Here is a 12,372-nt window from a genome sequence, read left to right on the forward strand (position 1 = left end):
GTTGTGAGTCAGCAGTTAGAATTGAAGGAAGTACAGGAAGATGGTTTAATGTTAAATCTGGTGTGAGACAAGGATGTACATTATCCCCTCTGTTATTCATTATCTATATGGATCACATTGTGAAGGAATGTGGTATTAAACCTGATATCAAAACTGGAGATGTTAATGTCAGCTCTTTGCTTTATGCAGACGATGTTATACTTCTAAATAAATCCGCTATAAGTCTGCAAGATTCTCTGACTAAATTGAATGGCTGTTGTAATAGATATGGTATGAAGGTCAGTAATAAAAAGACAAAGACAATGAAAATAGGCAGAATCATTGAAAATGTCAACTGTGTTGTGAATGGAGAACCTGTGGAACAAGTAAAACATTTCAGCTACTTAGGCACAATTTTTACTGAAGATGGTAAACTAAATATAGAAATAGACAACAGAATCAGCAAAGCTGGTATGGCGGGAAGTCAATTGAATAAATTCATATGGAATAAGAAAGAAATTAGTCGGAACACTAAATTAGCTGTATACAAGACAGTGTTCAAAACAATTTTAACTTATGGATCTGAGAGCTGGGCCAGAAGTAAAACACTTGACCAAAGACTAGAGACTGCAGATATGAGAGTCCTGAGAAAGATTAGAGGCGTGAACAGATGGCATCAATGGCAATATCATATTAAAAATGAGGATATTAGGAAAGAACTTGACATTGTCAGCATCCAGGAATGCGTTAGCAGAGCTAATCTCAGATGGTATGGTCACTTAAATAGAATGGGAGAGGAAAGATTAGCAAAACAAGTGTTCTCTGCCAGGTTGGCAGGAAAACGACCCAGAGAAAGACCAAGATATAGGTGGATTGATACGGTACAAAGTGCCTTAGACGATAGAAATATAAGATCTGATAATGTTGGAGTTTTGACAAGTAACAGACTGATTTGGAGGAAAATTGTAGATAGGAAGTTAGTAATGATGTAATTTTTCATGTAGTACTGTCATATCCTGTACACCCCTTGAGGGTACATGGCAGGAATTTGATGATGATGATGATGATATTGTTTATCATTTTAAAACTATGTCTTTGTTTGGATCATTTTCGAGTTTAGTTTGGGCTTTAATAATGTATTCTTTTCTAGGAAAAGAATACATTATTTCTGTATTCTTTGGGGAATAGTAAAATCTAAATTATTTCATCTGGAGAAAGTGTACGGTTAGATAAATTTATAAACAAGCTAAAGGCATTATGTTTACCCTTTTTAAGTGCAGATGGTGGGAGGAAGGTAGGATGTGCTTGTATTGATGAATTAATTAAATTTTTCCATTTTTTTATTATGAAATTTCTTTATTATGTAAGAACCAGTGCTAGTTAACAATTGTAATTTCTTGGAGAAATTTTGTTATTCTTTGGGAAATAAAAGATATTTTAGCCAATTTTTATTCGTATGGATATAGTTATTTTATGTTTTAACATATCTATGTGCTTGTTTTATGAGTGATATATATATATATATATATATATATATATATATATATACAGGGTGTTCGGGATAAATTTGACAGTTTCGTAAAGAAAAAGAAAATCTTCTTTGTATCTATTAAATTTAATGAATTGACAAAAAACATTACAGGCAGAGTTAATTACAATACTATCAACAAGATTTACTCAAAATAACCACCATTAGCATCGATCACAGCTTCAATTCTGCTTCAGAACCTGGACCAAGCTGATGCTACAGTCTCCCTGGGAAGGGCCGCAAAAACTGTTTTAATTTTATCCATTAACTGGGCTTTTGTATTACTGGAAGTGCGATTGGTGTCTTTTTCAACTGCGCCCCATACAAAATAATCCATGGGGTTAAGGTCTGGGGAGTTTGGATGCCAAACATTTGGACTGGTGAAGTCGTAGAAATTTTCAGACAACCATTTTTGACTTTTCCCAGAGGTGTGGCAAGGGGTCGAATCCTGCTGCCATACATACGGCCTACCATTGGCTACCCTTGTTATCCAGGGCTTGACTACAGTTAGCAACTCCACGAACAAAGCCCGAATTCCAATGCCAGGGTTCTTCAACACCTGTTCCTGCAGATTTGCGAGGAATTCTGCTGTACGAACGCAATCAGATCGTCTGCTAGGGATCTTTCTTCTTGCTACATCCTCGTAGTCACCATTGCAAGTCTCTAGTTCATGCCTGATTGTTTTTACTGTATTCAGGGAGCATTGGGCAGCAGTCGTAATATCCTTATTTTGATGGCGGGCACGAATCATCATGATACAAGTTTTTCTCTTCCATGATTCAGGTGGGTTCCAGCTATCCATCCTTTCTGACATCTTGTATATGAATGAAGAAGGGTCCAAACTTTTAAATGAAGAGAAGTGTGTGTTAATACATGTAACTTATGGAAAAATATAATTAATTATAAATATGTCAAATTTATCCCGAACACCCTGTATATATATATATATATATGAAACGTACTATTAACTCGGGGTTGGGATATGTTCATTTTTCTAAATTAACTGACTCAAACCCGAGAATTATAACACAATGACATTTATTTGAAAAAACTTCTTTAGAATTCTGCTCAGCTTTTTGGATAGTGTGCTGATATATGGCAAGACGATATGACCTTTGGAGTCTCAACGTTGTTACGTTGACGGCGGGATTATCCCGCCGTCAACGTAACAACATTGAGACACAGGACGACTCCAAAGGTCATATCGTCTTGCCATATATCAGCACACTATCCAAAAAGCTGAGCAGAATTCTAAAGAAGTTTAACATAAAAACATGCTTCTCGACTCTGCCAAAAATAATATCATGCTTCAACAACTATAAACAACCTCACAACCTTCTACAATTCCCAGGTGTATACAAGGTCACTTGTGAATGCGGAAAGCCTTATTATGGGCAGACAGAGAAATCTATCTTACTATGTCTCGAAGAGCATCAGAGAGACATTGCTTATAAGAGAACCAGAGCAACTGCTCTGTCGGGCCATGTCCTGCTTTCAATAAACACGAACAACGAAGGCCACCAACATGAAATAAATTGGACATTGACTTCAAACCTACACATCTGCCATGATGAAATAGAGCGCCGCATTGTCGAGTCAAGGGAAATCACCTTAGACCCTTTTCATTTGAATAATAATCTTAGCTATAATTTGGCTGACTCTTTCAACTCTACTATTAGATACTGGAGATCGCGTGATTCCACACATGCACAGGTGTACAACAATAGAACTTTAACTCGGACTGTAGTTCAAGCTCATAATAACTGTGTAATTTACAGTCGAATATTATGGCTTTATAATTGTATAGCTTTGGAGTGTGTCAATGTTAATTTAAGTGTCTTATTATCTTTCTATGTTCTTATCGCCTGAAGAAGTCATTCTTGACGAAACATGTTGCGTTTTTTCAAATAAATGTCATTGTGTTATAATTCTCGGGTTTGAGTCAGTTAATTTAGAAAAATGAATATATATATATATATATATATATATATATATATATATATGCATAATAGCAAATTTCATTATTACCAGGAATGGATTTATTTCCTTGTATTCTAAAATTTTTGATATGACATTATGTGAAAGGCATTTCTTTAAAAACTGTATATGCTGTTTCTGCTTGTAATATGTTAAAATCATATTACATGGAAAAATATTAATAGTGCATGGGAAGCATTTAAGAATACTTAAATGATGTAATATCAGAATGAGTCTCAAGAGCTCAAAGAATAAACAGGGTAGAAGTCAAATGGATGCATAATCTTCTTAAGCAAGAGAGATTTGTAAGAAACATATGATGTGGAAGGAATACCATATACATATGGATGATGTCCATTATAAATATTATAAGCAGCAGGCCAGAAGAGTCACAAATGTTGTACAGAAAGCTAAGTTTGATTATGAAAAGAATCTGACTATGCAAGCTAAAGACAACCCACAAGAATTCTATTGATATCGTGCAAGTAAAAGAAAGAATGAATATGAAAGAATAACTCTTCTGAATGCAGATGGTATGAGAGTGACAGATACAAGAGGTTGTTCAACTAACGAGTGCCCATTATGCTAAAAGCTATCAACCTGGTGTATGCAATATTGAGTTCAGTGTTACTTCTTCACTGAATGAAGAAACTCAGGTGTATGAAAAGGAGGTATTAGAGCTGTTGCACAAACTGAATAACAATTCAGCAATAGGAACTGATTGAGTATCAGCACGGGTGCTAAAAGAGTGTTCAGCTGAACTGGCTATTCCTTTGACCAGGCTATATAATTTGAGTCTCAGAACAGGGAAGATTCCACAGTAGTGGAAAATATGTATGGTAATCACATTGCAAAGGGTGGTGGTGCAAAGACTGATGTACCCAACTATTGCCCAATTAGTATCTCAGGAGTGGTGGTGGTGAAGAGTTTGAAAAAGTTGGCTAGGGCTTTCAGAAATTGGTTGACAGAAAATCTCTGCTTGGCAATGGACAGCATGGGTTTACTAAGGGAAGGTCATGTTTGAGCAACTTACATTCTATAATAATGTAACCAACCACTGAGATAGACAAGGGGAATGGATATACCATGATACTTTTGGATTTTGCTAAGACTTCTGACGGAATACATCATGGAAGACAGTTGTATAAATTGGAGAATATGGGATTGGATTATAAAATATTAGCATGGATAAGAGGCTGGCTGACTGACGATATCAAGAAAGTGGTATATGGGGGATGTGAGTGTGCAAGATTTCAGTTAACTAGTGATGTAACAAGGATCAGTCCTTAGTGAACTGTTATTCCATCTGTACATTAATGATATTGGGAGGGATTTGAGAGGTGATATATACAGCTATTTGAGGATGATGCAAAGAGACAGGCAGGGTAATCAAGAATGCTGCTGATATGCAGTACTTGCCGACTGATTTGAATAGGCTGGAATTGTGGGTATGAGAAAATGGATGTCAGTTCAATGTAAGTAAATACAAAGTCATGCACTTTGGCATGATTAGATATCCAATGTCGTATTATATTGGTGGGATTATGCTAAAAGAAACAGATCAGGCTAAGGATCATGGAGTGTTAGTAGATAGGAAGTTGAAGTTCAGGGGCCACGTAGCAAAGATTGCAAATACGAGGGTGGTCTGAAAAGTTCTAGGCCTCGACTATAGATAACAACACTATCAGCAAGATTTTTTTTTTTCTAAGTTGATACATCTGTCATAAGCATCCATGTGAAATTTCAAGTCATTCTATCAAGTAGTTTGTTTTATACAGCTGTCTGAAGCAAAAGTGTTGTCTGTATCCCTTGAAATGGATAAAATTGGGTATTATGCAGTTATAAAATTCTTTGTAAAAGAAGATTTAACACCAAAAGAAATTCATTACAAGTTCATAAAAGTTTATGGGCACTCTTCTCCTTCATTTTCAACAATTAAGAAATGGGCTGCCGAGTTTAAACGTGGCCGTACCAGACTTGAAAATGAACCACGTGAAGGACGCCCAAAAAGTGTAACACCAGAAATCATTGATGAAATGCACAATTTGGTATTGGATTACCAGCGAATCAAAGTGCATGAAATTGCCGAGACTATAGGCATTTCAAAAGAACGTTAGGATATATTTTGAATAAGAATTACAAATGAAAAAGCTTTACACAAGATGGGTGCCACACTTTCTCACAGCAGATCAAAAACACACTCACATGAAAATCTCCGAACAGTGCTTGGAGCGTTTAACAAGAATAAAACTGATTTTGTGCATCGATTTATTACTATGGATGAGACTTGGATTCACTATTACACACCAGAATCCAAACAGCAGTCAAAACAGAAGCGGACAGAAGCTGTTTGTTCAGCATTTTGTTAATTAATTATGTTGAAAAGGGTAAAACAATAACCAGCAATATTATTCTGATCTTTTAACCAGACTAGATGAAAAAATTTATGAGAAAAGAACCGGTTTGTAGAAGAAAAAAATCATCTTTCATCAGGACAATGCACCTGCCCACAAAGGTATTTTGGCAATGGGAAAATCAAGGGATCTGAACTATGAATTGTTGGAACATCCAAATTCCCTAGATTCGGCTCCCTTTGACTTCTATCTCTTCCCAAAACTAAAGCTCTTCCTTGCTGGTCAGTGTTTTTCTTTGAATCAAAAGGTGATTGCAGCTGTAGAGGAGTATTTCGCAGATAATACCGAGAACCACTACAGGGAAGGGATAATGGCACTGGAGCATCGCTGGAATAAATGTATTAGTCTTAAAGGAGATTATGTTGAAAAATAAAAATAATTTTGAAATTATAAATTTGTTTTTTCATTGTTAGGCTGAGAACTTTTCAGACCACCCTAGTACAACTCAAAGATAATTGCAATGCTGAAACAAACTTTTGCATGTAAAGATAAGGATGTCATTTTCCCTCTTTACAAGGTATTGATAAAATCTCACTTGAACTAGTTTCCATTGTGATTCTGATATAGTGGAGAAAGAGTGCAAAGGAGAGTATTAAAAATGACATCCGGACTGTGAATACAAATTATGAAAACAGATTGAGAATTTGTAAACTGCAGACACTAGCAAACAGGAAGAAAAGGGGTAATATGATTGAGACTTACAAACTTCTGAAAGGTCATGATCATACAGGATTTCAGATGGAATTTTTCATTTTAAGGAAAGTGGGGAAAAGACAAGAGGGCATCCTTGGAAGATGAGAATGAATGCCACTAAGAAAGGGGGGGGGAGAAGTGGTAGATTTTTCTCTCATAGGTTGGTGGATGATTGGAACAGATTGCCATTAGATGTTGTGTGTGCAAGCAGTGTGAATGAATTCAAGAATAAGTATTATTGTATTAAGTAATATTAAGTATCATTGGAGTTGCCCGTAATAATAATAATAATTATAGTTGGTGTGTGTAGTTTATGTTTATATTTACGCCCTTGTATATACGTGTTTATTTTTAATATATGTTATTTACTTTAATTACTTTTACTTAATTTCTATGAATAACTCTTAATTCCTTTCAAATCTCTCTTTCTCTCTAGCTTAGTTTCATCTAAATAATATGCTCTATTTTTCTATCAGTTTTAAGATTCACTCAGGGCTATTATTCACTCTTAAGAATGGTGCACGTGGTTTTTAAAGACAAAGGAATTACTATGGACAATGCCGATCCCTTTTTGTTTCAGTACTGGTTCTGATTCCTTCTTCGGATTCAGGGAAAATTTCTATTATACTGCACCACCCTGAATCCTAGATTATTGAATAGCGCAAAATCAAGGAACCAGAACTCAGTTTAGTACACTATCTTAAATCACTTAAACTTATTTTGCAGTCGTAGCCTCCCTAACAATTTATCTCACGCTTTGGTTTGAATTTTATGAGAAGGTGCAATAGAAATATAAAATCAGGCAAGTCGCTAGTTAACTTAAAGAAAAGAGCATTTAATTTCAATTCAGACATTTACACATTATAAATAGACACTGACATATAATTTCACGAATATCAAAGAATGAATATAATAATCAAAACCTTCTAAATTTCTCATAGCATGCAACACACATCAATTTAAGTATGCAATTCTATCTATGAACAACCATGCACTTTTATACACTTCACTTCAATGCTAAGGATTAATCACTTATCAAATCACAAAGTAACCTCCACATGCTTCTGCACTAATTCCTTCAATCTTTTCAAATATTATCACTACTTCAAAATCTAACTTTCTCTAAAGGCCTTACATTACCATTTACTGGGAAACTATTCTTGGCCATCTCATTCATCATGACTGAACTTTCTCTTCTTGATTCCTGGCTCATTTTATATGTAAAATGTAGTGTTCTACTGGTGGTCCGGACAGGACATATCTCCACCGCCGAAAGTAATTGCCCATTGTTTTCTCGTCAACTGGTTCAACATGGCTCAGCTATTTCCTGGGGAATCGGAAACTACCTGGACTAAACGTTGACCAGCAAGCTTTCATGAACATCACGGCATGCTCCTTCAGTCTTTGTCTCGATGACCTCATCGAAACATGGGGCAGGAAGGTGCCACAAGGAGGTTCCAGAACCAAACGAAAAGCGACCAAAAAGCCCCCTCTTAGGCACTGTTACCCTTTTCAAATCGCGAGCCATCCTTTCTTTTTACGTCATTGCTTCCCCCCCCCTCCTTTGCGTGAGTCACCCTATGTCTCCCGGTACGTAGCGCCACACTCTCCCCTAGCGTGCTTTTTGATTTGAGTGTGTGCGCACAGGGGAGGGGGGATTTGCGTGCTTGACGTTCTTGGTGAACGCGTACTTATTTCATGTGTTCAGCTTCGGGCCATCTGCACCTAATCTGATTAACTTTTCTCCCAGCAAATTTACAAGCATTTACACAAAAGAAACATAGCTTAAATCACAAACAATTCACAATATTTATATTACAACATGAATTATGGATAAATAACCTCAATTTAGTAATATTTCTGGTAAGTCACAAGTAATTTAGCACATCTGATATGTCAATATATATTCAAAATTGCAAACACATGTTAAGTCTGTAGGAAACTTAAATTAATTAATTTTCAGTTAAATTCAGAACTTAACAGTAGTACGTGGCCTCTCTCAATGAGTCCCTGACTCCCTGGAGGTCTCTCTTAATAGTAATAATATTAGTGTAGTGTTATTTGCATTGATTTATGCAGGTGATTGGGGAATGGGTACAGCAAATTCATAGTAAAGGTTCCTGGAAGGTTTTTGTATAAGAAATTTGGGATATTTTTAAAATAGCCTAGGGAAAAGGTGCATTTTCTTTTCTAACTTCAAGCATTTTTAGCATCATGACTTCAGAAATTTCTCATTAATTGATTCCTGGCTCATTCTATATAATCTGTAGTGCTCCACTGGTGGTCCGGACAGGACGTATCTCCACTGCCGAAAGTAATTGCCTGTTGTTTTCTCATCAACTGGTTCAACATGGCTCAGCTATTAATATACAATATATTAATAGCAATATACAATATATTAATACTGTATATTAATATACAGTATATTGCTGCTATAACAAAATATAATAACAACAACAACAACAGGATTTTGTTATATTGCTTTCATACATATCGGAAAATATGGATGGAAGTATATTGTCTCATATTGTATTGAAAGTTGTGCTCATCTTTTAATTGTATACCATCTCTGCTCTGATCAAGTCTTGTGTTAAGTCTTACCACCTTTATCTCCAAAAAATTTTACACAGGTATGTAATGAATGCACTTTGATTTAAACCGCACTTGATTATAACTTTTTTTAGCCTGATTATTATAATGGGACTACTCCATGGCTAGAAAATAGCTTAGCTTATAGAATTTATTGTGTAAGAATGAAACTCAGAAGCAATACAACAAAATCCTGATGCCATACTTTGCTAATACTACAATAGTCACACTTACAGCATAGAAAAAACCATTGTTATCATGGGTCCAGGCAATTGAGGTAAATTTCACCTTTTCTAGTAATTCAGGATAATCTTTACCTGAAGAAACAGTCCTTATCTAGAAAAGTAAAAAGAAATTAATTTTATATATTATTTAATACTGTTTCCCAGGATTTCATGTGAATGTTTGATACATGAGATGAGTTTATACAGTTATTTTAAAAAAAAAAGAGCTCCCCCATTCAAAAAAAAAAAAAAAAAAAAAAAAAAAAAAAAAAAAAAAAAAAAATCTCCATTTAATATTATTTAAATTACATAAATAAGATAATTAGCTTTGATTATTTATCATACCTGGGAGTGAAAGATAAAGAGACTCTCACTCACTCAGTGGCTTTAACAGGCACTTAGCACCCACAGCCTTCTAAGTACTCTTGGATTTCCTAACTGTAATACGGGGATAAGGCAGTTACCCCCCCCCCATGCCTCCAAGTACTGTTGTCTGTAAATTGTGTGTGTGTTCTACTGGTTGGTTTGCTGTTCTGAGAGATGAAAAATCCAAGTTCCCAGGAGGGAAAAACTCTCTACCTCTGTATGAGACCAGCTAACTCACCTTTAGTTGAAAGAGACCAGAAAAAGACCATTCCTCATGCTATGGACAGGAATTGAACCCAGGTCTTTCCGACCAAAGGGCTTCTTCTATACCAACGGAGGCTCTAAAAGATAAGATACTACATACAGATTAATGGTATTACTGCCAAGCCTCCATGGAACGAGAGATCAAACAGTCAAACCAAAATAACTATCATACCTTCAATGTTAGAGCACTCAGTACCTACAATGGCAATGCATTCCACTCATTAACCCTCCACCAAGCAAAACTGTTTTTCACCTCTTTACTCACATGACCCTTGTACAGTTTCCAGGGAAACTGTACTGTACCATCCATGCTTGTGAATGTTTTTAGAAGGCAGATCATTTTTTATCACCACACAATAAATTTACAATCTTTTATGAGTAAAAATTAAATATGTAACTAAATTTTTCTTTATTTTGTTTAGTATGTTTCAATTTGAGTAAAAATAGGAAGTGAGTAAAATCTGAATTTCCAAAAAAAAAAAAAGGTCACTTGTCTAAGATGTTCAGCTGTTATAAAAACCTAGAAACTTCCCTGTTTCCATGAATTAATATTTACTATATTAAAACCAAGGCGTTAGTTGCTTAATGACATTTGAAAATGTCATTAAGCAACTAACACTGTTCTAACTAGGCTATACAAGTGTTCCACTAGAATACTGCCTATTTTCAGAGCTACTGTTAATTTGCTATTATCATTTTGGATATTTTTTTTTATTGTGAAACAAATGTTATTAATTCTCAGAATAAAGACAAATTCATCAATCTGAACTGCTTTATCTTCAAAACATAATTTACAATAAAAAAAATTCAATTATGCTGACAATTGTGAGCAATATTTATTAATTTTTATAATTTTTTATAAAATTAATAAATATTTATAAATTTTATAGAGAATATAAAAATATATTGTTAAAGCATGAAACTTTCTATCAAAAATAAACAATGTTAAATATTAAGAATCAAGTTGTTTAAGTTACACAGCTTAATTTTTTACAGGTATTTTAAAAGTCAAAGTATTTGCACAAAATTCATTAACTGCATTTCTGAGCCATTTCTAAAAGCCAAAAAATACGACTGCAAATTTCTGAATTAATATTTACTATATTACAAATTGGAAAGCATGCTCATCAGACCCGTTAAATTTATATATAATACAGTTTTTCTCTTTTTTTCAATCAGTAATAAAGTTAAAAAAAATGAGAAAAATAGTTTATTACGCAACATTAAAAAAATAATATGCATCTCTCAAGAGCAACTTAATACTGCTACTAGCTGTACAAGTGTGAAAATGCTTGACTTATATTTAATAGCTTCTGCTTTCAGACCTCATTTCTTAGTTCATAATCATTTTTTTCTTTACCAGCTTCTATTATCATTAGCTGTTGTTGTTGTTGTAAAAGAAATCAAACTAGCAGAAGAATTGGATAAGTACCAGATAGACATAATAGGCATGACTCAAACAAAGATGACAAAAACAGGCTAGATCATTCTAAATGACAAATAGAAAATGTTATATTCTGGCAACAACAATCAGGGAAAAGAGGGAGTAGCCATAATATTCAACACTAAATATGATGGATAATCTTCTTGAATGGCAGGCAGTATCAAGTAGAATGAGGTGGGCAAATAGAATGGGGAAAGAACAATGGAACTTATTTATGCCTATGGTTCCAAAGAAGGTTCTTCTAAGGTAGAAGTGGAGCTTTAGAGAAAACAACTGACACAATGAAAAAAGGAAAAATTGGTGGGGATCTAAATAGCAGAGTAGGAAATGATTATCAGACATACAAAAATATTTTGGGAAAATTTGGAGAAAAGAGCAAAGCTAATAATAATGGCAAATGCCTGTTGGATTTTTGCTCAGGACATGAACTGGTAATTACTAACACAATGTTCCAACATAAAAATGCACACAAATTCACATGGAGAGAAGAGGCAAGGAATAAGAAAAATTTCATTGACTATGTTATTGTTGATAGTGATGTTTTCTCCCTGGTGCAGGACACCAGAGTGTACAGAGGATTTGAAATTAGAAGTGATCACCATCTAGTCTTGAGCAGGATAAAATTGAATTTCATATTGAAAAGAAGAACATGTAAGAAAGTTTTAAAGTGAATAAAAGTTGAGCAGCTCACAACTTTTTTGTGTGAATTGTAGACTAAAATACACAAACATTATTCAAGAAAAAATGAGTTTGGGAACAGGAACCAAACCTTGGAGATTCAGTGGCAAGCCCTGAAGAAAACACTGATTAATTCAGCCAGATAGGAATGTGGTGAAGTTATCTGCAAAAGATAGAAATATCAAAACTCCATGGTGGACACAGGAAGTTAAAGAG

General features: G+C 34.6%; 1 protein-coding gene across 1 annotated transcript in view; it reads right to left on the reverse strand.

Annotated features, from left to right (window-relative positions):
* LOC150105711 (prolyl endopeptidase) overlaps nucleotides 1-12,372 on the reverse strand; it is a 156,013-nt gene that overhangs the window by 116,382 nt on the left and 27,259 nt on the right. Inside the window, exon 5 of the mRNA XM_090395028.1 lies at nucleotides 9,415-9,516. Within this exon, the coding sequence (XP_090251154.1) occupies nucleotides 9,415-9,516 (102 nt within the window). The remainder of the gene's footprint in view (nucleotides 1-9,414; nucleotides 9,517-12,372) is intronic.

Source organism: Typopeltis vanoorti, chromosome 6 (genome assembly GCF_054136105.1).
Source record: "Typopeltis vanoorti isolate ZY-2024b chromosome 6, IOZ_Tvanoo_1.0, whole genome shotgun sequence".
Lineage (NCBI taxonomy): Eukaryota > Metazoa > Arthropoda > Arachnida > Uropygi > Thelyphonidae > Typopeltis > Typopeltis vanoorti.